The following is a 27804-nucleotide window of genomic DNA, read 5'->3' on the forward strand; positions in this document are numbered from 1 at the left end:
CACTTGGATCATCAGTTTGCTCACTGCTCCCTACCCCCGACTGCTGGAGCAAGTTCATGGGGTGGTGGGCACCTGTGGCTCACCTGACTGCATGTTCCTTCTGTGGGTGGTCACTCTCTGGTATTCCTTGGTGTGAAATAATACAAAAATTACGTATTGGTCTCTGTCCCCAGTTGCTGGCACGGAACTCCTAAAACCTTTGTGATTTCCCAAGTGATAAGAGCACTAAGAGAAGCATTTGTGAAACAGGTGCTGGGAAGGTGATGGACCGGGAAAGGCATCTGAGCTCTGCCTCTTTTTGCACTCGTCACTTCCTCGGGCTGTTCTTTATTAAATCCTTTATAATAAACCAACAGACGAGTATTTTCCTGAATTTTGTGAGCTGTTCTAACAAATTATCAAACCCAAGGGGGAGGGTCAGAGAAACTTCCATTGATAGCCAGTCTGTCCGAAGCACAGGTGACAACTTGGGACTTGGGGTTGGCATCTGAACTGGGGACAGCCTTCGGGACTGAGCCCTTCACCTGTAAGGTCTGCACAAACATCAGTTTGTGCTAGAACAGAACTGAGTCATAGGACCTCCCGTTGGTGTGGCAGAGAATTACTTGGTGCGATGTGTGGGAACCCTCGCACATCTGGTGTCAAAAATGCACGTGTTGAATTAGCGTGAGAGTAAAGAAATCTGTGGTTTCCCCTTGCCCCTGGGGAAGCCCTATTCCTTGCCTTCAGCCACACATTTTGGTACAGCTGACTCACTCACATCTTGGCTTTAGAAACAGGTATAGTACAAGGGTCTGGACAACCAGTGCAACTGTGGAACTAAGTAAGGGGACCTACTGAGAGTTTCGAGGGTCCACGGCCACATCTTCTACCTTTGCAGAGAGCAGAGTGGTCTGGAGTCATGTGACAGGGGGTCTCAGCCCAAGAGAAGAGGACCAAGGAGTCTAGGGAAAGGGTCTAGGTGAGGGTCTTGGGGCCCTGATTTACACCCAGTATGACGCTGTTGCCAAGACATTGTTCAGATTTCAATCCAATTAGGGAGAAATCCACTCAATGATGAACTGCTCCAAGATATGAAAACAGAACATTCACAGTGATTGTTTCCTTTATTCAAGTCAAAAACAATGCAACATCTCAGGCAGTCTTGCTGTCTCACAAGCTGATTATCACATGACTGGGGGAACAAACATAATTCAGATGAAAATCTGATTTTGGGCAACAAAGCCTGTCCAGCCCTCCTCAGGTTAGGAGAGTAATGATGCAGAGAGCAAGCTCTTCAAGGATGTATTTTGTGAAAGCACCATGTCTTCCAGGGTTAGGTCCAAGATATTTTTGCACATCGACCTCCTCTCCAAAGGTCAAGGAGTGCACAGGTAGGGAAATCAACAAGTCTCCAGAGCATTACAAGGAGGAAATTAGCGTAGGGTCAGTATATAGATAGAGCAGATGTCTGGGTTACCACCCTGGGACTTCGGTTTCTTTTTTCTTTCTTTCTTCCTCCCTTTCTTTCTTGTTGATGTCTAACATCCCTTCAGAAAAGTGTACAAATTTCAAATGTGCAGCTCAGTGAGACTATGCACACTGTCACACACACACCTATTAACACCACCCAGGTGGAGATACAGAGCATCTCCAGCATCCAGAAGCCTCCCTCAGTCCCTCCCAACAGTACCTGCCTCCAAGGGTAACTGATGTTCTAATTTATGTCACCACAGATTTTTTTCCTATCTCTTTAAACTTCATTTGATGAAATCAAATTCATATTTTATGGCAAGACAAGAAAAATTGAAATATGAAAATGTTCTCTGCCCATTTGAGCCTCCTCCCTTTAATGTGAGTTTTGCATCTGGATTAACCAGACCACCTTAGGAGACAACATTCCTCCTTAATTTCAAGGGTCACAACTTTTTAGAAGATAATCTTCCTTCTTAATCTTGCAAGGGGCCATGATGACCCATTACCCTCTACTCACTTTGTCCTCAGGTCTGGATTGTGTCAATAATACCTCATTTAATGCCCTTTGTCTCAAAAATTTATGTAACTATGCTTTGATCTCTAACAAGCGGAAAAGTTCTTAGAGCTTTCTAAACTGCCGTTCTCAGTTTATAATCCTGTTTGGTTCAAATAAAACTTTCTTTCTTAGATTGACTGATTAATTTTTTGTCGACAATATAAATAGAATCACACTGTATATATCTTTTTGTTCGGGTTTCTCTGCTCAACAGCGTGTCTGTGAAATTCCTCCCTATCATTGTGGGTGTTTGTGGTTGTTTTTCATTGCAGTATTCTACACTGCTGTAGAACTGTGGTGCTCAAGACTCTTGGGAGTCCTTTGGACAGCAAGGAGATCAAACCAGTCAATCCTAAAGGAAATCAACCCTGAATATTGATGGACTGATGCCGATGCTGAAGCTCCAAAGCTTTGGCCACCTATGGAAAGAGTCGCTGCATTGGAAAAGACCCTGATGCTAGGAAAGATTGAAGGCAAAGGAGAAGTGGGCAGCAGAGGATGAGATGGTTAGATGGCATCAGCAACTCAATGGACATGAATTTGAGCAAACTCTGGGAGATAGCGAAGGACAGGGAAGCCTAGCATGCTACAATACATGGGGTTGCAAAGAGTTGGACATGGCTTAGTGACTGAACAACAACACTGGGAACTCTCCACGGTTGTTTAGTCACTCTGTTGTTGGGCGTTTGCAGTTGGGGTTATCATGAATGAAGATTCATGACCAATCCTATCGATGTCTGTTGGTGCACATAAGCCCTCGTTTCTCTTAGACACGAACTAGGAGTGGTGTTGCTGGGCCATGGGATAGATGTATGTATCTAGCAGATGCTACCCAGCAGCTTTTGGCAGGAGGCAAACCACCAGCAGTAGATCAGAGTTCCGGTTGCTCCACGTTTTTACCAGCAGTTGGTGTTGTCTGTCTTTCCCACTGCAATCCTTCTGGAAGATTACTTGCACGCAGGCCTCAGACACTGTCCTGACATTAGAGCCAGCATCCCCAGGTACACGGGAGGCAGCCTTTTCTCTCACCCTTCAGGTGGAGGGGGTGTGTGAGATGGACATGGTGTGGGAGTTAGGTCTGGTCTGCAAAATGTCTGCATATGGGATGCAAAATGAAATAGGAGGAAATCTGCCTGCTAGCTTGTAAATTTTTATCTGTTCATTCAGCAAGTATTGATTGAGAACCTATAAGCACTGGGAATACAGCTGTGAACAAATTGGACAAAAAGCCCCCCCATTCCCAGAATTCATCCTCCAGTGAAGAGACAAATACAACTTTTAAAAAGTACATTACACTCTATCTCTGGTATCTTTTCCAGCACTAGGGTGATTTCCAGCCAAGAGGGGCCACACTCTTTGGAACTGCTCATGCCTGTCCCCTTGTTCATTCAGCTCTGCTAATGTACTTTTTGTTTTTTGAAAAGATTATCTCAACACTCTTCTTGATATAGATCATCTTCGTGGGGGGTGGGGGAGGAACCTCTGTAATGGAGGAAATTCATAGGTACTGAGTGCTGTAGACGATGATAGCACAGAGAAAGGGACAATGCAGGGTAGGGCTGGGCAGCTACAGTTTCAGATCCAGTGGCCAGGTAGGGCTTCACTGAAAAGGTGGATTTGAGTCAAGACTTGAAGGAAATGAGGCAGATGTTCGGGAGAAGGAAGCAACAAGTGCAAATACCTTGGGTTGGGAAGGTCCCTGGCCTGGTCGAGCAGCATGGAGGAAACCATAGTGGCTGGGCCAGAGCCAGTGGCCAGAGACGAAGAGATGAAGAAGAAGAAGGGGTAAGGGGAAGGGAGGTGAAATAGGGGCCTGGAGGCAATGTAAAGACTGGCTTCTCTCTAGAGCTGGACAATGGGAGTCATGGGAAGGCTTTCAGCTGAGAAGTGGCACATGCTGACTCACTGGCTACAATAAGCTTGACTAAAGGGATGGGGAGGGCGGCTGGGAAACCATCGAGGAGGGGGAGATGATGGTGGTCTGGTCCAGGGCCCAAGTGGAGGTGCTGAGAAGAGATTAAATTACAGATATATTTGAAGGAAGAACCAACAGACAGAATTTGCTAATGGACTGGATATGGAATGTGAGAGAAAGAAAGACATCAAAGCATCTAGAGGCATAAAGCTTCTGGTTTCTGAGATCCAGAAGGCTGAAGGAGGAGCTGTTCATTGTTGTTGTTATTAGTTGTGGGTTTTTTGAGGAGTGGGGAATCTGGTATCGGGAACTCAGTTTCCGGATGTAAAGTTGGGAAGACTGCGCGGGCAGTTGTACTTAACGGACTAGATTGCAGGAAGAAACTCTGAACTCACGGACACTTGGGAATCTTCAGTGAGTGAGCAAGTTGTGCACAGGTTGAGAGCCATGAGGGAGTGATGTAGATAGCAAAGAAAAGGGGTAAGTGCAGATATGGCAGCAATCTAAGTGACCGTTGATGGATGAACAGATAAAGATGTGGTGCACACATACAATGAGACACTACTCAGCCACGAGAAAGAGTGAGACCTTGCCATTTGCAACATCCACCATGGATGGACTGTGAGGATAAAATGTTGAGTGAAAAAAGTTGGAAGGTGAAAGAAAAAAATCATATGGTGTAATATCGCTCGTATATAGAATCTAAAAACAAAAATAAAAAAAAAAAAACCCCACACAAGACTCTGAAAATGAACAAATGAACAAAAACAAACTGGTAGACACAGGAAACATACTGGTGGTTTCCAGAGGGGAAGGGGGTTGAGGAGGTGAGCAAAATATGGATGAAGGGAGTCAAGTGTAAGGTGATGGATGGTAGCTAGACTTTTGGTGATGACCACTTTGTAATGAACACAGATGTTGAATATAATATTGTATACCTGAACCTTATATAATGCTATATACCAGTGTTACCTCAATAGAGAGGGGGAGAGGTCAGGAAATGAACCTCAGACATTTCAGTGTTTACAAACCAGGACTGGGGGTGGAAGCAGCAAAGATCAAGAAAGAGCCACCAGGGAGGCCGGAGGAGGCCAGGAGAGTACAGGGTGAAGGAGGCCAAGTGGGGCAGGGGAAGGCCAATGAGGCCAAGGGCTGCTCAGGGGTCAGGTAAGATGAGGACCGCTGGGCTTAGTAACATAGAGGACAGTGATTGGCAGGAGATCGTTTAGTAGGCGGGTAGGGGCAGATGCCTGCTAGAATGAGAGGCAACAAACTGCTGACGGTGAGTGTGGACAACTCCTGGGAGGAATCCCACTGCAAAGAGAAAGAGAGAAATGGGGCAGTGGCTAGATGGGTCAGCAGGGCCAGAGAATTCTTTCAACAGCTTTATTGAAATATAGTTCACACCCCAGAAAAGACACTCCCCCTCTTTAAAGTATGCAATTCAGTAGTTTCAGTACAGTCACCAGATTGTGCAACCGTCTCCATTACCTAGAGCCAGAACATTCTTGTCACCCCAAAAAGACACCCCATGTTCATGAGCAGCCATTCCTCCCTTCCCCCAGCCCCTGAATCACTGTCCTATTTTCTGTCCCTGCGGAATTAACCTATTCCAGACCTTTCAAATAAACAGCTAGCTAGCTAGCTAGCTAGTGAAGTCGCTCAGTCGTGTCCAACTCTTTGTGACCCAATTGATGTAGCCTGCCAGTCTCCTCCATCTATGGGATTTTCCAGGCAGGAGCGCTGGAGTGGGTTGCCATTGCCTTCTCCAGGGGATCTTCCCAACCCAGGTATCGAACCCAGGCCTTGTGCATGGCAAGAAGATTCTTTACCATTTGCGCCATCAGGGAAGCCACTTCAATCATCAAATATGTGGTATTTTGTGACTGGCTGTTTCACATAGCATATTTTTTTTTTAAAGTTCATCCATGTATCATATACAAAATATATCATTATACACAAAATATTCTTCTTTCATTGTATGCTATATACAATACATACGCCACATTTTCTTTATCCATTCACCAAGTGATGAACATTTGGGGTGTTAACACTTTTTAGCTAATATAAAAAATGCTGCTAATAAACATTTATATACAAGTTTTTGTGTGGCCATGTTTTCAGTTCTCTTGGGTATATACCTAGGAGTGGAATTGCTGGATCATATGATAACTTTATGTTTATATACTGAGGAATTCTCAAACTTTTCCAAAATGACTGTACCATTTTACATTCTCAGCAACAGCATATAAGGCTCGATTTCTTCCCAATCTCATCAACATTTGTTATTGTCTTCTTTATTTTTGTTATCCGAGTAGGGGAGAAGTGGTATCTCACTGCGATTCTGAAGACTACTGATGTTGAGCATCTTCTCACATGGTTATTGGCCATTTGAATATCTTCTCTGGAGAAATTTCTGTTCAAATCCTTTACTCATTTTTAAATTGGGTTATTTGCCTTTTTATTGTTGAGTTGTGAGAGCTCTTTATATATTCTATTGATTCCTTCTAGTGTATTATTCATCTCTGTTCACTTGTTCTTTAGTTCTTGTAGGTCTTTGGTTAACATCTCTTGCATCTTCTCAATCTTTGCTTCCATTTTTTCCTGAGATCCTGGGTTATCTTCACTCTCATTATTCTGAGTTCTTTTTCTGAAGGGTTGCCTATCTCCACTTTATTTAATTGTTTTTCTGGGATTTTATCTTGTCCCTTCATCTGGGACATAACTTTCTGCTTTTTCATTGTGATTAACTTTCCGTAATACGGTTTTTGTGCAACTGTGCTTCTTCTTCTGTCTACCCTCTGATGAGTGAGGCTAAGAGGCTTGTGGTAGCTTCTTGATGGGAGGGACTGGCAATGGGAAAAACTGGGCCTTGCTCTGGTGGGCCAGGTCTTGCTCAGTAAGACTTTAATCCAATTATCTACTGATGGGTGGGGTTGCATTCCCTCCCTGGTAGTTGTTTGGCCTGGGGCCTAGGGCTGTGTGGTAGGGTTAATGGCAAACTCCAAGAGAGTATCACTAAGGGAGACCTTCCAGTGCCCCTATCCCTGTGGTGAGCTGCTGTTGGAGGCCCTCCGACACTAGCAGGTAGTTTTAGTTCAGTCTCCTCTGGGGTCACTGCTCCTCTCTTCTGGATCTTGGTGTGTGCAAAATTTTGTTCACACCCTCCAAGACTGGAGTCCCTGTTTCTCCCAGTCCTCTGGAAGGACTGGCCTTCAAGGTCAGATTCCCAGGGGATTCCCAGTCCCTTCGTCGGATCACCAGGCTGGGAAGCCTGACACGGGGTTTAGAACCTTCACAACAGTGGGAGAACTTCTTTGGTATTATTGTTCTCTGATCTGTGGGTCACCCACCTGGCAGGTATGGGATTTGATTTTATCGTGATTTTGCCCCTCCTACCATCTCACTCGGAGAAGGCAATGGCATCCCACTCCAGTACTCTTGCCTGGAAAATCCCATGGACGGAGGAGCCTGGTAGGCTGCAGTTCATGGGGTCGCTAAGAGTCGGACACGACTGAGCGATCATCTCACTGCAGCTTCTTCGTCTCTGGGTGTGGGGTATGTTTTTTGGGTAGGTTCTAACATCCTCTTGTCGATAGTGGTTCAATAGCTAGTTGTAAATTTGGTGCTCTCACGGAGGAGATGGGAGCACATCCTTCTTCTCTGCCATCTTGAACCTGAAGCTATATAGTCTAGATACTCGTCCCCTGTCAGATACATGATTTGCAATTACATTCTCCCAATCTGTGGCTTTTGTTTTCTCTTTTTTGATGGTGCCCTTTTGTTACGGAATAGGAGTCCAGAATGGTGGCTAAAAGATAAGGAAGAGAAAAGCCCTCGAAAATAGAACAAAGAAAGGTCTGAGGACCTGAGTGAGGACCTCCTGGCTAACCCAATTTACATAGGGCAGGCCCAGGGGGAAAGAGAGAAAAAAAAAGAACATATAAAAAGAGAAGCCAAAGGGCTGAGTCTCTCTCCCGAGCGCTGGGGCGCTCTTCTCTTCGCATCTTTGGGTTGACATGCCCTCACCCCTCGAGGATGGATTTTCCTGTTATTATCTAAATAAAATAGAGCTGTAACACTGATTTGTCTAAGAGTTATAACACAGTCCGTTCCAGACCTGAGAGCTATAACACTGTCCAAGACCTGAGAGCTGCGACACACCAAGGGCTTTAATGTCCGTCACTCCAAATCTTTGTTGTGACGAGACAGAACCGAGGACTATACACTCGCCTGACACCTTGAAGCGCAGAAGTTTTTAATCTTAATGAATTCCCATTTATCTATTTTTTCTTTTGTCACTTATGATTTTGTGTCTTATCTAAGAACCCATTGCCTAATCCAAGGTCATAGAGTTACTCCTGTTTTCATCTGAGAGTTTCAGAGTTTTAGCTCCTCTGTTTAGGTGTATGATCCATTTAAAGTTAATGTTTTATATGGTAAAAGGTAGGGGGTTATCCAAGTTCATTTTTTTTACATGTTGTCCCTACACCATTTAAGACAATTCTTTCCCACCAAATTTTCCTGGTATCCTTGTTGAAATCTGTTTTGTTTTTTATATGGAAGAAATCATTCACATGTGCCCACTGACGAGAAAGTTCTGTGCAGAGGGGGATGTGGTGATGAAGAGGAAGAAGGAGAATGACTGGACCAGTGCCCTCAGGAGGGAGGGAGTGGGATCCAGTATCCAGTAGAGGGGCTGGCCTGAGTCAAGAACAAGGGCAGTTTGTAACACCAGGAGGAAAGGTGGGCACAGTCTGTGGGGAGTGAACATTCTCTTCCGGTTAATCCCTTTTCTCAAGGAAACAGGAACTAAGGTCATGACCTGAGGGATGACAGAGGAGGAAGTGTTGGCAGCTGAAAAGAGGCAGAGGGAGAGGAAGTGGATGGGAAAACACAGCGATGCTGAGTGAGACCAGCGGCGTGGGCAGGTGTTTTCTTTAGCCACATCCAGCTCGGCAGGTGCAGGCAGGCAGGGGGTAGAGATTCAGGGGTGCCATCCTCCAAGGCCTCTGAGGGCCACCTGCACCTGGGACAGAAGGTCAAGGCTGGTTCTTAGTGTCTGAGGATGTTCAGTTTCATCCAGGGGGGTCTACACCCACACACTGTTCAACTTGTCATCTCCAGGCAGGAGAAAAACATTGTTGCCCCTAAATCAGGTTAGAATTCAGGGATCCAGGAAGCCCCCCGTAAGCCCTCACCCACCCTGCTCCCCACTTGTCCCAGTCTGCTCTGTGTGCCATAACAAAGCGCTGCAGGCTGGCAGCTTAATCGTACCCATGTATCGCTCACAGTTGTGGAGGCTGGAAGCCCAAGATCAGGGTGCCGGCATTGCCAGGTTCTGGTGAGGGCTCTTGGCTTTTGGATGGCCCTCTCCTCTCGGTCTTCACACGGCAAAGAGAGAGACAGACAGAGAGGAAGCTCTCTGATGTTTCTTCTTGTAAGGACACTAATCCCATCATGGGGGATTGCTCCACCAGGGCCTCATCTAACTCTAATTACCTTACAAAGACTCCCTTTCCAAATGCCATCACATTGGGGGTTAGGATTTCCACATATGGATTTGGGGGAGACACAATTCCATCCATAGCATCATCCAGCCTGACCCTGACCTCTAATGAGGACCCCAAACAAGTTCAGATGCTGAACTTCAGAACAGAGAAAGTACCGAAAGAGGTTGCTGGCCCTTACAGTGATGTGTCTGTATCACTGGCAACCCAGGTGGAAAAGAAACATCTTTCATCTTTTTGTTTTCTATTGTGTATCTTATGGAGTGGTGATGCCTGATGAGGTCCCCACTGGCCACACGTGACTTGACATGTGTCTTTTTGACAAATCTCAAAACACAGATTTGAGATGTGTTGTGTAACATCTACACTGAGTTTCAAAGAGATAACATCAAAAAATTGGAAAATATCTCAATAATCTTTTATATTGATTATATTTGAAACGATAATATGCGGTTAAAGTATACTACTAAATTTATTTCTTACTTTTAAAAAATGTAGTTACTAGAAAATAAAATATATTTGCGGCTTGTATTATATTTCTACTGGACAGACCTTAGAGCAAAGACCCTATGTCTGAACAGCTCCCACGCAGCCGGCCCTCCTGCCTTGGTCAGTGGCAGATGGACCACCCTTCGGGGTTGTGCTCTGGAACCCTGTGCTCTGGTGGCACCTCCCCTCTGGAGGGGCAGCTCCACAGTGGGTTCGTGAGGTGGCCTTGAACTGTTGCTGGCAGCAACAGCCCCAGGGAGCTGGGTACCAGGCTGGTTCTTGTCTGGTTTCTGGACTGGTATCTAATTCACATGTTTAAACACTAGACTCCCCTCAGGCACAAGATGCCCACACTCAGATTCTCCTGTACCTCTCCTGCTTCCTGTGAGCCACAACCCTGGGGCGCTGGAAGGCCTGGGATCATCGCCAGCACTAGTACAGCTTGTCTTTTTCTTTACTTCCCCCTAAGCACAGACATATGAAGTTGCTACAAGGCATTTAATGCATACGGAGAAAGTCCACTGACTTTTATATACCCACCCCTAATTACTACTTATTAAAATTGCACTCATTTCACATGCTAGCATGGTAATGCACAAACTCCTTCAAGCTAGGCTTCAGTAGTACATGAACCAAGAACTTCCAGATGTACAAGCTGGGTTTAGGAAAGTTAGAGGAACCAGAGATCAAATTGCCAACATCTGTTGGATCATAAAGCAAGGGAATTCCAGAAAAAAACATCTACTTCTTCTTCACTGACTACGCAAAAGCCTTTGACTGTAGATTACAATAAACTGTGGAAAATTCATAAAGAGATGGGAATACCACCTTACCTGTCTCCTGAGAAACTTGTAGGCAGTTCAAGAAGCAACAGTTAGAACATGGAACAATGGATTGGTTCAAAATTAGGAAAGGAGCACATCAAGGCTGTATATTGACATCCTGCTTGTTTAACTTCTATGCAGAATATATCATGCAAAATACTGGGCTGAATGAACCACAAGCTGGACTCAAGATTGCCAGGAGAAATACGACAGTGACAGTGAAAGTCACTCAGTCGTGTCTGACTCTTTGTGAACTCAGGACTATACAGTCAATGGAATTCTCCAGGCCAGAATACTAGAGTGGGTAGCCTTCTCCCTTCTCCAGGGCATCTTCGCAACCCAGGGATTGAATCCAGGTCTCCTGCACTGCAGGTGAATTCTTTACCAGCTGAGCCACAAGGGAAGCCCTGGAGAAATATCAAAACCTCAAATATGCAGATGATACCACTCTAATGGCAAAAAGTGAAGAGGAACTAAAGTGCCTCTTGAAGAAGGTGAAAGAGGAGAGTTAAAGAAAACTGGCTTAAAACTCAGCATTGAAAAAACTAAGATCATGGCATTCAGTCCCTTTACTTCATAGCAAATGGAAGGGGGAAATGTGGAAACAGTGACAGATTTTATTTTCTTGGGCTCCAAAATCACTGTGGATAGTGACTCCAGCCATGAAATTAAAAGACACTTGCTTCTTGGTAGGAAAGCTATGATAAACCTAGACAGCATATTAAAAAGCAAAGACATCACTTTGCTGACAAAGGTCCTTATAGTCAAAGCTATGGTTTTTCCAGTAGTCATGTAGGAATAGGAGAGCTGGACCATAAAGAAGGCTGAGTGTTTAAGAATTGGTGCTTTTGAACTGTGGTGCTGGAGAAGACTCTTGAGAGTCCCTTGGACTTCAAGGAGGTCAAATCAGTCAACCCTAAAGGAAATCAATCCTGAATATTCACTGGAAGGACTGTTGTGGAAGCTGAAGCTCCAATACTTTGGCCACCTGATGCAAAGAGCTAACGCATTGGAAAAGGCCCTGATTCTGGGAAAGATTGAGGGCAGGAGAAGGGGATGAAAGAGGATGAGAAGGTTGGATGGCATCATCAACTCAATGGACATGAATTTGAGCAAACTCTGGGAGATAATAAAGAACAGAGGAGCCCGGCACCCTGTAGTCCATGTGGTTGAAAAGAGTCGGACATGATTTAGCGACTGAACAATTTCATCATATTGCCCATGTACAGTTTATATTTCCGTTGTTCAACATTGGGATTGCTTTCCTTTTTTTCTTGCTATCACAAACAGCACTGCTATGAATTTATCTTTTTGCCATGTTAATTATTTTATTGTAATGTTTTCCCTGAAGTGAAATTTGTGGGCTGGAAAGTATATACAGTTTTATGATACCTATGACTTTTTCCCTTCAAATCACTCTCCCCAAAGACTGTATCACTGTGTATTTCCTCTGGTGGAGTGTATGTGTGTAGGTATATACATTGTTTACCCACAGTCCTGCCCATTCTGGGTTTGATCATTTGTATTCACTTATACTAATTAATTGGCATGTAATAGATATCTCCTAGATATTATCCTTGTATTTGTTTAATTCGAATGAGAGTAAAGTCCTCCCCTGAAAACCCACGAAAATTAAAGAAATAGCCACCACCTTAACAGCTGAGAAAAACACTTCTCAACTTCCTCCACTTGCCAGCATTTGTGGTACCATAGCTGCCTGAGCCTGCGACGCAGGGAGCCAGGCCCGAGCTTTGACTCCTGACCCACTGTTACTGAATGGTCCGAGGAGCCACCTCCGGCTAATAAAGTCATTTATCTCCTCCCAACAAGCTGAAAACACATCAGACAGTCCCTTTCCCCTGTGTGGTTTAGATGAATCCTGGCATTGCTTAATTGCCATATGTTGATTGTTTGGGATTGAGAGACATTCTGGTTTATATGCAAAAAGGTTGCAGGAGACATGGTTGATGTTCGCTCACAGCTTATTAAAACCTCAGGAAGGCCGCAGCCCCGTCCCGAGGGGAACTCATAAAACAGCATCCTTGCCGAGCAACATCCTGGCCTGGCTGGGGACTCAGAGAAGGCTCTCTAGGCCCGGCTGAGGGAAGAGGAGAAAGGATGTGCCCGCTTGCCCGCTAGATGGCGCCTCTCAATAAGTAATGGGGAGAGGACCCTTCCTCCACACCCTGCACGCCAGTCCTCCCAGCCTCCAGCATCGCAACACACCCTAGTGTTTACTTCCAAGCCAGACTTCTCAAAAATAAAAATAAATAAATAAAAAAGTTCATTCTAGCTAAAAATATACCATCTGCCTGAGAAAAATCTTGCCCGGCACTGTCACAGCAACACTCGAAGCAGGTTAATAACCAGCCCAGAGCAGATGGTTTCTTTTTATAATTACTGGGTCCCCCACCAAGGCTTCCTCCTCAGCTGCCTCCTTACCCCGCTGGCACTCTCCTGCTGCTTCCTGACCACTGCCTGGCCAGCCGCTGCCCCAACCGGCTGTCTGCTCACACCAGGAACCCCTCACCCTCTGCTAGGCCTGGGCTCCAGGGTCCTGGAGCTCTCAGCACCACCTGGGCAGGTAGCCCCCAGGAGCTCACCCCAACCTTGTCCACCTCACTTATAATGCAAAGATAAATGAATCAAACCAAGATGTCAGTAATCACTCATCACATTCATAAAGCTTTAAGACACTGTCATTCTATTTCCTGGTGAGGATGTGGTAAGATGCGCATCTCCAAAACTTGCTGTTGGAAGGACAAATTATTGATACTGCCTCTCTGAAAGAATTTTGGCTGAATATAACAACAGCCTTAAAAATACTGTTGTTGTTCAGTTGCTAAGTTGTGTCCGGCTCTCTGAGACCCCCATGGACTGCAGAACACCAGGCTTCCCTGTCCTTCACTATCTTCTGGAGTTTGCTCAAATTCATGTCCATTGAGTCAGTGATGCTATCCACCCATTGTAAAAAAAATTACATACTTTTAAATGCAACAATTTCACATTGAGGAATCCATCCTACAGACTATCGTAATCTAAAATACGAACAGAATATTAACACAAAAGTGTTCATAAAAATGTTAACACTATAATAGTAAAGACCTATAAAAGATACTATAGCCAGTATATGGTTTATGCAAAGGAATATTATAAAACCATTACATACGTTCACAAGGGAGTTCAAATTACATCACAGGTGTTAGTTAATGTTAATTGGTAAAAGTGTTCAAAGGGTCTAAACAGTAAAGATGTAAATAGGTTAGAAACATACATACCATTAAAAAGTTTGCACAAAGTATGCCAAATGTGTTAACAGTAGGTTTTATTGGGGTGGTGATAATTTAATGGTTTTTATTTCATTGTACTTTTCTGGATCTTTCTGTTTTCAGCAATAAATACTGACACACACAAGACTATCTAAAAACAGGAATACAGAAGAAATTGGTAAGTGGCTGCATCTGGAAAGGGGCTGGAGCAGCAGGCAGCAGAGGAGGATGCCTTCATTTTCCATTTATACTTTCTGGTGTCTTCCAAGTTTCAAAAATAAATAAGTCAAAAATTGTCAAAGAAGATGAAGAAATACTAAGCCACAGTCACTGTGAGGAGAGCATGAAAGGAAAGCAAGGAAAGTGCTTTCAGCTCCTGGGAGAGATGAGACTCAAGGTCTGGACTCCTCTTGGGCCCAGAGTCCACCACAAGTCACCCGGGACCTGGCTAGGCCAGTGGCTTCATTCTGTAAGGCCTGCTTCATCTGACACCTCTGGTTGGGAATCAGGCCATCTCCCCAGAGTGGCTTCCCCAGGGGTAAAGGGAGGCAGGCCAGGGGAGGGATCCAGTGGACACTGGTGTAGAACCTTTAAGCTGGGACCACCTGTGTCCCCTGAGCCTGGCAGAGTAGGACCCAACACAAGCAATGAGTGGGTGAGATCCCCCCAAGCTCTGCAGTCACCTTCTATGAGTCAGGAGAATCATCTAAAAGGGCCCTGCCCTGCTCCCTCATCAACCCAAGCAGGGCAAATAACCAAGTGGCCTCATCAACCCCAGGGATTTGACCTGTGAAGGGCACCTGATGAGTATTAGATGAGGCCAAAGAGCAACTTTTCTGAGATAACAGCCTGATCCTTCCTTAATCACCAAGGGTTCAAATTCGCCCTGAAGTTTTCTTGACCCACAAGAAGATGAGGGATACTATCTCTGCTCCACACAAGTGCCTTCCACTGTGTCCCAGGGAGGCCAGTGAAGCTTCGTTCCAGCTCCCTGGAGAGACCCAGGGGATGCCTGTGGTTGCCAGGGGAGGCCCGGGCAGCGTGCACACACTGGCAGCACAGGGAACCACAGCAGCCTGGAGGCTCAGGTATCGGGCCCAGGAATCCACAGCTTTCATTCACTCTTTAAAGCCACAAATCCGTTCTCTTCCTTGCATTCCAAGCACACGACTTTGAATCTTAGAGACCCTTTACACAAAATAGGTGGAGAAAAGGACTATTCAGAAAACATTTACTGTAATCTGATGACAGTCAAGTTGTGGTGCTGAAAGCAAAGCAAAAACAGCATTAGGGAAATTTAGGATGGAGACATTTCCTGTGTCTAGGTAAGTTTATGATCCTACCACTTCAGAAAGAGAAATGCTTTTCCTGAAAATATTTAATTTAAAAAGCAGAACACAAGAACTACTGTGACTGTTCAGATGGGGAAAGCAAGCCCCCCGGGAGGGTGAGAAGCCAGTGCCCCGGGAGGGTGAGAAGCCAGTCTGGCAGCTAGTGGGGGAGGAACTGAGTGCCACTGGCGTTCTTGGCTTCACTCAGCAGGCCGACTGCCCCCTCCCTGAGGCCACTCAGAAGTCACTGGGTGGTGAATGGATAATCAAGAGGCAAACAGGATTCCAACAGGGGCCAGCCCCCCAGGTCCCAAGAGGCGGGGGGGTGGGGGGGAGGTCCTGAAATGGGTGTCTGGACAGGCATCATCTTCTTGTGATGAGATGAGAGACTGAAGGTGATGACCTTCTTCTGGCTCATGTGTGAGCAAGTGTGGATTCAAAAAACTGCCACCCCACGGCAGCAGGCACAGCTTTGCTATTCACCAGCCTCCCCTTCAAAGGCTGTCAGGACACACAGGTGCACACGGCCATAAAGCGCAGCATCTTCTCCAATAATTTCCACAACGTGACCTAGCACAGCAGCAGCCTCTTCAGCAGGAGGTGCTGCTGCAGTTCAGGTGACATTCTGATGATGCGGGCTTCCCGTAGCTCCCCGGTCAACTCCCACGAGTCGGGGGACTCATCCAAAGAGACCCCCCCCCTTCCCAGGGCAGAGGCCTAGTCGTCGTACTGCACTTCCCCCCGCAGTTCCCTGGTGACGTAGTTGGCCAGCATCGCCAGCAGTTGCTTCTGCAGGGCCTCACTGCCCATGACCAGCATGGTCAGCTGCACGGCGTCCGTCCACTCCAGGTGCCTGATGATGGCAGTGGCTTCGTTAAAGAGCTTCTGCTGCTCGGCAGGCGGTAGCTCCATTAGGATCTGAGGAACTGGCTTAAACTGTCCACTCGTCATCCATGCACCTAACAGACCCCCGACGGCCCCCCCTAGGAAACAGGAAGGACTCAATTAGTCGGCCTTATTCATAAATGATGGCCACAGGTTCTCGCTGAGCGCACGTCCACCGTCATGACGAGTGAGCACATTCATGAGCGGGTCAGGACGGGCTCAGCTTCGTGTCTGCTCCACCAGCAGGGCGGAGGGCAAAGGTTTACGTGGTCTTTGATCCATTTGGCTCAGATAATTGACACTCACACATGCCCTCTCCTAAGCTCTGTGCTCATGGTGCAACATGAAGCATCTCACCCCCCGAGACCTATGCTAGCTAAAATCCTCTTCATGGGCTGAGGGTTTCCATGCTTCCATAAAAACCTCTCTCATCTTAAAGGAGAAGGCTGAGAAGCAAAATGCATTTTCAGGGAGAACCATCTCAGTGGTGAGGCTGAGTTTCCTCCACTGGGTGGCTAACATGTGCCTGAGCCCTGAGCTTTGAAATTTCTAGTGGAACCACAAGGTTCAAGGACCCCGGGGACGGCAACAGATGACAAGGCATCTTCTCTTGAAGCCATGTTTTCCATACAACCCTTCCAAAGTTGTATGATGATAAATAACAAATTTAATGTATTCAACTATTTCTTTTTCTGCTACCCCAAAAGGGCACAAACATTACTTTTATATGTAAATTTATTATTATCAAAGTTAAAGCATGCTATCTTGGGACCAGAAGAGTCCCAAGTTCAATGGAAAGTTATATTTAAGCAGGTCAGGTGAAGCCTGCTACAGGACGATGTCTTAGGGAAAGGGTCTCAAACCTACAGGGCCCAGGCAGGTAACTGAAAGGAGTGAAGTGGGCTGAGTGGGACTGGGGTGACCTGGAGAATTAGGTACGTGGCTAAAGAAGGAGTGGCCACCCCATGCCAGCCAACTGCTGCCACATGGAATACCACGTTCGTATCTTTTAGAAGTCTCACAAGTTAAATATTGGTGAGCAGATACTGAAAAAACGCAGGCTGGCTGGACTTGGTGACTTTCTTCAAAAGAGAAGAGTAGGAAAGGGGAAACGGTGACTCTGTAGTGGAGAAAACCGGCAGACACGCCACTAGTCAGGTGATCACGTTGAGCATCTCGAGGAGGTCCTGTGGGTGCCCCGTGTCCCTGGAATGTGTGATGAGAAGCGCCACGGTATTCTGCCCGAAGATCCCCAGTCTACTCATGAGAGGGACATCAGGCAAACCCAAACTGAGAGGAATTCTCCAAAACACCTGACCAGTATTCCTCAAAAGTATCAAAGCAGCAGAAAGCAAGACTGGCGACACCCTCAGAATGGGAGAAAGCAACCGACAAGGGATTTGTCTCCAACGTATACCAACAGCTCATGCAGCTCGTTATTTAAAAAAAAAAAAAAAAACACCCAAACAAAAAGTGGATGGAAGATCCAACTAGGCATTTATCCAAAGAAGATACACAGATGGGTAAAAAGCACATGAAAAAATGCTCAATATCACAAATTATTAGAGAAATGCAAAATTAAAACTGCAAAAGGCGATCACCGCACATTGGTCAGAAAGCCCATCCTCAAAACATCTACAAACAATAAACACTGGAGAGGATGTGGAGAAAAGGGGACCCTCCTGCACTGCTGGTGGGAACGCAAACTGGTACAGCCACGACGTGCTGTGTGCTGCGCTCAGTCCTGTCTGATTCTTTGAGACCCCATGGACTGTAGCCCGCCAGGCTCCTCTGTGGGATGTTCCAGGCAAGAATACTGGAGTAGGTTGTCATCTCCTTCTCCAGGGCATCCTCCCGACCCAGGGATTGAACTCGCATCTCTTGTGTCCCTGAGATGTGAGTTACCACTGTGCCAAATAGTCACTGTGGAGAACAGCATGGATGTCCCTTAAAAAACTAAAAACAGAGTTACCATATGATCCAGCAATCCCACTCCTGGGTATATACCTGGAGAGAACCATAATTTGAAAAGATACATGCGCCCCCCCACGTTCACTGCAGCACTATTTACGATAGCCAGGACATGGAACAATCTGAATGCCCATCAACAGAAGATTGAATAAAGGAGATGTGGTACTATATACAGCGGACTACCACTCAGCCACAGGAGAGAACAAAACAATGCCATCTGCAGCAACGCGGATGCACCGAGAGACTGTCGTACTGAGTGAAGTCAGCCAGACAGAGAAAGACACACATCATACGATACCGCTTACACGTGGAGTCTAAAAAAAAAACGTACAAAAGAACTTATCTACAAAACAGAAATAGAGTTATGGGGGTTTTCTACTACAGAAATAGAAAAGAAACTTATGGTTACCAGAGGATGAGGAGAGAGAGGGATAAGCTGGAAGACTGGGATTGACATAGACACCCTACTCTCTACAAAACAGATCATAAGGACCTACTAATGTAATGGCCTACATGGCGGGGGGGGGGGGGGGGGCGGCGGAATAAAGAGTGGAAAAAATAATAATAAAACTGGAGAGACTAAGGAGACATGAGGATTAAGTGCAATGTGTTGTCTTGAGCTAGACCTGGGGCAGAAAATGACCTTGGACGCAGAAACTGATAAAATCAAAGCACAGTCTGAGGAATAGTTAACAGTAATGTTAGCGTGGGTTTCTTAGTTTTGACACGTGTGCTGTGGTTAATATAAGATGTGAACATTAGGGGAACTGAAACTGGACGAGATACACGTGGAAATTCTCAGCATTATCTTTGTAACTTCTCTGTAAATCTAATATTATTCCAAAATAAAAAGTTTACCCAAAAGAATGCAGCCTGAGCCAGAGAGAACCCATCTGCAGGCTGGACGCAGCCATCAGGAAGTAAATCTGGCAACGTTTCAGGAAAGCAAGTGTGGAAGCACCGGGTCGCGCACACCTCCTAAGATGCAGGGGACTGGCCAGCTTGATGTCTTGGAGGCTGAACACTGCCCTGGACAGACTTCCCCCCACCCTGAAGGGCAAGAGCATTCCAGGGAGGGAGGGTCAGTCACTTACAAGTTTCAGTGAACTTTCCCCCACGACACCAGCGAAACGCTTAGTGCTGACAAGAGTTGCTCTCATCTGCACTAAACCTTTATGAGAACATCAATATTTGATTTAGAGCAGCACTTAATGCAAAAAGTCGCCAGGAAGTATCGACCAAGAAATCACCAACTCTTTGGAGAGGAGAAAATTCCTTTGTTTTCTGGGTAAAATGATGCTCCTGCCCATGACCTAGGGGCTGCAAGTAGCCAATCCCCAGGGTTCCCTTTGCCGACAGCTTGTCCTCTACCAGCTTTTGCTCAATCTGAACAGAATATGCGCTCCCAAAATGGTATCTGGGCACAGCTATGCGATAAATGATCCCAGCTAGCCCTTTTGGGACGGGGGAGCCTGGTGGGCTGCCGTCTCTGGGGTCGCACAGAGTTGGACACGACTGAAGCGACTTAGCAGCAGCAGCAGCAGCAGCCCTTTTTGAGCACATCAGATGGGGTGGGACAAAGATATAAAGGATGTCACTGAGGAAGGTGGCAATGGCTTTGTCTCCTCCCCCAGGGGAATACTTTCTGGATGGCAAGAAGTTGAAGACAGGACTCACTAACTCACAGAGTTTGGAAATGGAAATGTACAGATGGAAGATCTAGGGTCACCCACCAGCTGATTTTTTTCTCCTCAGTGTGGCCTCAGCTTGAAACAATGTCCTCGAATGTCAATCCTGCTCCAGGAGGGAAGAGGAGAGCGGGAAGCCTTTCTGGTGAGCTGGGACACAGAAGCCAACCTCAGAAGAAAAGCAGTCATCTCTCTAGCCTGTATTCATGTGAAGACTACAAGCCACATAGAAAGGGCTTCCACCAGCCTGTGAACTTTCTCAGGCCCTGTATCCCCAGCATAAGGAGGCATTCAGTAAATATTTGCTGAGCCCAGGGTAGCAGACCTAGCCCTGTTTGCAGGGTCCATGGGACACACCTCAAGGGAAACCTTATCTGGCCCCCCTCCACAGGTCAGGCCTGGACAGCAGCCAGCTCTTTGACAACACCCCCAACCCACAGTTCAGACCACACAGGAATTCTTTCTGCTCCTAATCCAAAGGAAAAAGCTTCATTCTAGCTACAAAGAATGATGGGAAGATCAGTCAAACTTTCATTTACTGCCAGAAACAAGTTCCCAAAGAGAAGCAGGTGGTAACAGAAGGGGCAGGGATGATGACCAGCTAGGAGCTAGCTTGTTGCTTTCCTGAGCTGGACTGCTTGCTTTCGGACTAGGGACGCACTCTGTGAATGAGTTCATGTCCAGTGGCTCTATAGCCTCACCCCTCAGTAGGTACGCGGCAAATCTCAGCTTCCTCTCTGGATGTCTAACAGTGATGGGGGGAGGGAGACTGTCCAAAAGCCGGACACCCTGAAATCCTCTGGTTCTAGGACACATTCCAGGAGAAGGGTGTCCACCAGCCTTTATGACACAGACGCCTTTTTGCCCTGCACTTCTGAGACATTCCCGCAGAAGCTGGTGTTGTTAACAGGACTGATTATGTGCCCAAAGACCGCTTCACAGAAGTGACCTCAACTCGACAAACTTCTCACACAGAACAGAGGCGTTTATGATGTCTCTGTGGTTTCAAAGGCCTTTTCCCAACAACTGCACTGTCCCTGTGAGGCATCTGCACTTACCAACGGCTAGTCCTGGTGGACCGCCCACCAAGCCACCAACGAAGGCCACGGCCCCGGTGACTAGGGCGCCCCTCCCGGAGTGCTTGACGGCCGCCTTCATCTTCCTCTCCTCGGAGATGGAGCACAGCAACCTCATGATGTCCTCCACCGCAACGGGCATCACGGCAGACCTCGGGGTAAGGGTTCCTAAGGACAGTTGCAATGAGTGAAGGGCCTTTCCACCCAAATGCTACTGTTCCTAAAGTTTTAAGGAGGGTTCCCCATTTGTGGTAGAGAACAGGATCTCTGCCATGTGCAAGATGGACAGCACCCCCAGTCGTGTGGCTAATCCTTTGCCAAACAGAAAGCAGGGCAGCCTTCAGTTATTAAGTAGACAGGATCAGCAGAGTGGGTGAAAGGTCTTCTCTGCCCTCTAACTTCTGATTTATGACAGATTAATGAACAACCCTGCCCACATGCTCTACCAGTTCATCACGAGTGATGCAATTCTGAGCTAGCCCAGGCAATCCCCATGCACAAAGCTGGGCAGAGTGCACAAGTCCCAGCGCTGGGTCCACTTCTGTGTGACAGGGTACCTCAGCTCCCGCCAAGCTAGAGAAGGCGGAAGCACAGACTCTGTAACCACACAGCCTTGTAGCCACAGGATGACCCAGCAGAGTGGCAGGCTTCTCACCTAAAGATGAAGAAAAACCACCTACAGGCTGGATTCCTACAAGGTATAAGCAGCATGGATGCAAAGTCTCACCTGGAGCAAGACTGTTAACACGGCAGACTCTCAGACATGATGATTCTAAATGAACATTCTCTTCCTAACATATACCAATGGCTTCAACAAGCAATCACTCAGAGACAATCCAGTTCTACTCATGGGACAGTAAAGGCAGGGGCAGGATGATATGGTAAGATGAAACGACCAGAGAATAAAAGAAATCAATTCCATATGGATGAACAGATGACAGATGGATGGACAGACTTTGGAACAATGACCTTTAGAAAAATTCTCTGGGGTCAGGAAACTGTTTGCCACACTAGAGGCAAAAAACAGGCAGGGGCAAGGGTGGAGGTAGGGCAAGCACTAACTACCCCAAGGTTGGCGGGAATGGAGAACCTTGGCACTGATGGGCCACAGGGCAGGACAGGAAGTAAAATCAAAACAGCAGTGAGTGGTGCTTCTTTTTCCAGCTTTGGCTGGACCCAAGGCTTAGGTGGGCACCTTCCTCTCTCACCACCACTTCCCTTTTCAATCAAGGTTGTGAGACACAGACATTTACGAGGAATTTGATTATGGAAGTTTGGAGCAGAACCTATTGTTCAATATCTTTTGGATATATGAGTTGTTTTTAAGCCCAAGGAAAATCCAGAATTACCCTAATGTAAAATTATCCTCCCAATTCGGAGAGAGAACTCTGAGCCTTTAGAACAAATTTGTGGCTCTACACCAGTCAGAACTTCTTCGTAGACCCAGGGGAGGTCAGTGGGATCCTCTTCTCCAGGCCCTGAAAATTTCCGCTCTTTTTCTTTTTAATATACTTTTTATTTTTTGCCCATGCTATGTGGCATGGGGAATCTTAGATCCCCAACCAGGGATTGAACCTGTAGCCCCCTGCATTGGGAGCTCAGACTCTTAACTACTGGACCATCAGGGAAGTTCCTCCTTTTGATATTCTTGATATCAGTGATTTTCTACCACCAGCACACAGGAGTCACTGAAGACCTTGTTAAATACTACCCATATAGGTAGGGTGAGATTCTGTATTTACAAGCCCCCAGCTGAAATTCTGCCCTCACTTTTGGACAGCAAGACTCTATGGCAGAATGACTGAAGATGTCTGATATCTGCTACTCAGTCCTTGAATTCAGAATGCAAGAGGCTCCTGCAGGGCTGCCCAAGGGACGAGAGGAAAACTCAGTCGTGCTTGTCCTTGCTCTGGCTCCCAGGTGTCCTGGATCTGCTAAAATGCCTCCTGGCTTCCAGGCCCTTCTGCTCACCAGCGGTGACCACGTGTAGGCACAGCACGTGCCCCAACCCTCTCCTACCTGCAAGAGAGCCCCTTTCCACCCTTCCAGAAGTCAAAAATTTTCCAGGCACAAATGTCAAGATAGCATTATAGCATTATGACAGCAAAGGAATTGCACTTAGGGATGGGAGGAGGGAGGAAGTAACCTGATTTACCCAATAGCCATGGGCTTGTAAAGCTATGCAAACAAAATGTTTAATTTCAGATACCTATTAAGATAACCAAAGGAATTAATCTCATGATAAAACCTTTTAAAAACGTAAAAATCACCCTGTAAAATACCTAATCATTTCTAGCTTAGCTCTGATTTACATCTAGCTTTTTTATCTGTCAGTTTTGCAGAAAAAAGGGAGATGAAACTCAGGTCCTGGGAAGGCCCCTTGCATTCCCAGAGGCATGAAGACCCTGAGCCTTGCCATGCTTGATCTGCAAGGCTGGTTTCCAGGCCAGCACATTCTGCCCATATGCCAGGTTTTCTGCAGAATTACAGATCTGTATTATCCAAACAGTTTCTGCACAGCAAGAAAAGGCATGTAAAAGGGGCTGGAGATATATACCCACTTCACCCTCTATGGTCTATTAAAAACAAAACAAAAAGAACCAAAATCAGCTTCCAATCTGCTCTGAATGACTTTAAGTCAAAACCCACTGGGACTAATGAGGCATCATTGTGCAAACACCACTTTTAACCTCCACTTAGCCCAGTTGAGCCAGCACAAGGTGCAAGTCCAGAGCTCTGTATGACTCGTGGGCCAGCAGGTGTCATGGTGTGTGGGAGGGTGGGAGAAGTGGCCCAACTCCAGCTGGGTTCAGTGGATCCATACCATGAGTAGACCAGTGGCATTGTGACTGCCTCCATCCAAGAGACTGCTGGTTTAATGTCCTTGTAAGAATCATTTTAGAAGCTGGAGCATCAACAGATTCTTGTTGTGGAACAAAAGTTTGCAGCACCATCTCCTGCTGCTGCTACTGCTAAGTCGCGTGTCTGACTCTGTGCGACCCCATAGACGGCAGCTGACCAGGCTCCCCCGTCCCTGGGAGTCTCCAGGCAAGAACACTGGAGTGGGTTGCCATTTCCTTCTCCAATGCCTGAAAGTGGAAAGTGAAAGTGAAGTCACTCAGTCATGTACGACTCTTAGCGACCCCACGGACGGCAGCCTACCAGGCTCCTCCATCCATGGGATTCTCCAGGCAAGAGTACTGGAGTGGGTTGCCATTGCCTTCTCCGACCATCTCCTGAGCCCCTGCTAAAAAGCTCAGCCTCCCAACTTCTCCAGGGTTGCCTGATTGAGGAAGGAAGCCAGTCCCGTTTTTCCTTCTCCCACTCCAGCTACCTTAGTCAGTACGTGGCGGAGAAGCGGGTGAAGAAGGACGAGGCAGCATTCTGTTGGGACAGACCTCAATGGGGTGGGAGGGTGGCCCCCTCCACAACCATATCACACCTATTTCAGAATCAGATTTGTCCATGAAACAGACTCGGGTCACAGGAAGTCCATCTGCCAGCCACAGGGAAGGCAAATGCCAGCGGGAAGCCCTGATTTCTTGCAAGCACCCAGGCTGGTCTGCTGATTATAGCACAGATCTGGGGGAGAGGGAGATGAGCCTGGCCCTGGGACTGCAGCCTGGCTTTCTGAGATGGACCAGATTGTGAGAGATGAGGAGAGGAAGGCTGCAGAGCTAACACAGACCTCCATGCACAGAGCTCTTTTTAAAAATTAAAAAAGCAGGGCCTCTTAAGATTCAGTGATGTTGTTCACCTGCAATCCTCAGTACTTTTTACTTCTCTGGTGGACTTTATTATAAAGCTCCAGTGTGCCCTCTGGCTCCTATAAACTATGTCTTTCCATCTCTCTATGCCCCAGTACAGACATTGGATCCCATCAGCAAACACAGTCAGATTAGACTTTTTAAAAATGAATTAGGGACTTCCCTAGTGGATCAGCTGGTAAACAATCTGCCTGCAATGTGGGAGCCCTGGGTTCGATCCCTGGGTTGGGAAGATCCCCTGGAGAAGGGAACAGCTACCCACTCCAGTATTCTGGCCTGGAGAATTTCATGGACTGTATAGTCCATGGGGTGGGAAGAGTCAAACACCACTGAGACACTTTCACTTTCTGGCAGTCCAGTGGTTAAGACTTCACTTTTCAGTGCAGGAGATGAGGGTTGGATCCCTGAGGGGGGATCTAAGATCCCACATGAATTGAGGCCTAATAAATAAAATAGTTGCTAGAATTTTAAAATCATGAGATTTCACAAACACCTCAGATTTCTGATTCTCCTGAAAAATCAAACGTAAAAGGCACACAGGATCCGCCTTCTGCAGCAATCCAGGCCAGAGCTGAGCAGGGTCCTACTGGAGCACACCTTATCTACCTACTTGGCCCTTGAGCAACACTCTCTCAAATTATTCCTATTTCTTTAAACAAACAAACAAAAAGGATAAAGAGGGACTTTCCTGGAGGTCCAGCGGTTAAAACTCCCCGCTCCCAATGCAGGGGGCACAGGCTTGATCCTGGGTCGGGGAACGAAGATCCCACATGCCCCACAGTGCAAGCAAAAAAAAAAAAAAGGACAAAGAAGCTATCAGTCCCCACAAGGCTAATCTCCCCGCCCCTAAATCACTAACATCCCTTCCTCATCATCTCTAATCTGGCGTCCAAATTCTCTCCCCAGAGGGCAAGGCCAGGAGTGCCCCACCCTGCGGATATAACACCCGCTACACGCGCACCCCGGTTCCTGCGGGAAGCGACACGCGGGCGCGCACGCACACACAGGAGTTCCTGCGGGCACACACATCCCTTCGTTCCCCCGTTTCTGCATAAGGAAAATAAATGGACCAAGACCGGCTGCCCTGGCGCTGCTCCGGGCGCCCCCTTGGCTCCGGCGGCGGCTCGGGGCCCTTTACCTGCGGAGGCGGCGCCGCGAGGTCACAGGCCGGCAGGCGCGGGGACACCAGGCCTCCCCGCCCGGCGCGCAGGCCCCACCCCGCCGCCTTCCGGCTCGTCCGCGCGGGGCCTTCCGGGGCGCCGCCCACCGGTAGCGCCGCCGCCGCCCCCGCCGCTGCGCTCGCGGCCGCGGCTCCGCTCTCCGAGCGCCTGCCGGGATGGGGCGCCTGGAGCGGGATCGCTGGGGCCCGGAGGCCGCGCGCAGCCCTACCCTCCACCCGCTCACACCCACACTAGGTCGGAGTTCCTTTAGTTCTTGCTCAAGCCCGGGGCCTCCTGGGAGGCCCTCTCTCGCTTTGGCCTTTCACTCAGGACCGAGACACACCCCCACCCCTCGGGTCCCGGCTCCGGAGGGAACACCGCGGCCTCGGCGAGGGGTCTGAGTTAATATTCGGTGAATGTACCCGGCAAAGTCAAACGTCAGCCGGCCGCAGTGCAGACACCGGCGGCATCTGGGGCTGGGGGTTTGAAAAGATCTTGCGCCCCTTTGCTCCTGGGGTTCCAAGGAAACAGAAGGTCCAGCTTCCAGGGAAAAGCTGAGGTTGGGGAGCCTTCTACCCATCTCCTCCAACCCCCACATACAAGGGCTGGCCTGGAACCATCTCAAAGCTGAAAAAGGCTTCTGGGGGATTTCTGTGGGCTATTTCCTTCAGTCCTGCAGCGTAGGCCTGGTTCCCATTGCCATATCACAGACAGGAGAAAGGAGGCATCAAGGCTCAAAGAGGATGATCTACCCAAGGCCACCAATGTAGGGAGTGTCAGGGTCCAGACTCCATCTTGGGTCCACCTGGCTCAAAGCCTCGCTTGTAACCTGCCCTCTGGCTTGCCTTCCTGAGTGCTGTGGGCACGCAGAGAGTCGACCTCTTTCATACTACCAGACAATTTAAAAATTTTTTTCTGAATGGGAAAGTCCTTTGGGTGTGGCAACCCACTCCAGTATTCTTGCCTGGAGAATCCCGTGGACGGAGGAGTGGGGCGGGCTACAGTCCATGGGGTCGCAAAGAGTTGGACACGACTGAGGGACTTCACTTAGAGATACATAGATAGGTATTTCACTTTACTGAAGTGTGATTTTCGTACAAGAAGCTGTACATATTTGATGTATACAAAAGTTGAGTTTGGGGATGAATTTAAATCTGTGAAATCACCACCACCATCAAGGCCATAAGTATATACATCACCTCTGGGTGTTTCCTTCCACCGCCTTTATTATTACTATCTTTTGTGTGTGGGGATGTGGTAAGAATACTTACCATAAGATCTACCCTCTTAGCACACTTCAGTGTACAATAAGTATTGTTAGCTACAGATACTATTCTGTATAGTAGATCTCTGCTGCTGCTGCTGCTAAGTCATTTCAGTCGTGTCCGACTCTGTGCAACCCCATAGACGGCAGCCCACCAGGGATTCTCCAGGAAAGAACACTGGAGTGGGTTGCCATTTCCTTCTCCAATGCATGAAAGGGAAAAGTGAAAGTGAAGTCGCTCAGTCGTGTCCGACTCTTAGTGGCGTCATGGACTGCAGCCTACCCAGGCTCCTCAGTCCATGAGCTTTTCCAGGCAAGAGTACTGGAGTGGGGTGCCATTGCCTTCTCCAAGTAGATCTCTAGAATTTATATATGTTAAGTTAGTTAACTGAAACTTTGTATTCTTTATTATTTTGTTACTTCTGTTTCCATTCTGTCCCTAATGTGAGAAAGGGCCTATAGTATTAACCAGAGTTCCCCTGCCACAAATAAGTTCCCCTGAAATAACTCCTTTTGTTCCTGAACAGGAGCTTTATGAGTTTGGGTGACTTTCCAAAACTGAAAGTGAAAATTAACCAAGGTAAAAAATAGCCCAACTCCCTGGGGTGTCTCCAGGCTTGGGCCTGGATAAGATTCTCCTGTTT

General features: G+C 47.3%; 1 protein-coding gene across 4 annotated transcripts; it reads right to left on the reverse strand.

Moving 5' to 3' along the window:
• Positions 1-13430: 13430 nt before the first annotated feature.
• Positions 13431-25959, reverse strand: C14H19orf12 (chromosome 14 C19orf12 homolog). 4 transcript variants are annotated; one of them, XM_042231918.2, is made up of 4 exons: positions 25875-25959; positions 23794-24058; positions 20952-21137; positions 13431-16332 (listed from the first exon to the last, which is right to left on the reverse strand). In XM_042231918.2, exons 2-4 carry the CDS (start codon positions 23921-23923, stop codon positions 16067-16069), a joined length of 582 nt encoding a protein of 193 aa, XP_042087852.1. In that variant the 5' UTR covers positions 23924-24058; positions 25875-25959; the 3' UTR covers positions 13431-16066. The 4 variants fall into 4 exon arrangements, with proteins under 4 accessions (XP_042087852.1, XP_027833970.1, XP_060254002.1 ...); XM_027978169.3 differs by lacking the exon at positions 23794-24058; XM_060398019.1 differs by having other exon boundaries at positions 23794-25959.
• Between the last annotated feature and the right edge of the window lie 1845 nt (positions 25960-27804).

Source organism: Ovis aries, chromosome 14 (genome assembly GCF_016772045.2).
Source record: "Ovis aries strain OAR_USU_Benz2616 breed Rambouillet chromosome 14, ARS-UI_Ramb_v3.0, whole genome shotgun sequence".
Taxonomy (NCBI): Eukaryota; Metazoa; Chordata; class Mammalia; order Artiodactyla; family Bovidae; genus Ovis; species Ovis aries.

What these genes read in the sequence shown, in the direction of transcription:
- C14H19orf12 (XM_042231918.2), bottom strand. Translation starts at nt 23,923, where the DNA reads ATGGTGCTGCAAACTTTTGTTCCACAACAAGAATCTGTTGATGCTCCA. An exon ending in ATGCCACTGGTCTACTCATG is followed by an intron (nt 21,138 to 23,793) that starts GTATGGATCCAC and finishes AACTGTCCTTAG; the next exon opens with GAACCCTTACCCCGAGGTCT. An exon ending in TCCACCAGGACTAGCCGTTG is followed by an intron (nt 16,333 to 20,951) that starts GTAAGTGCAGAT and finishes CCTGTTTCCTAG; the next exon opens with GGGGGGCCGTCGGGGGTCTG.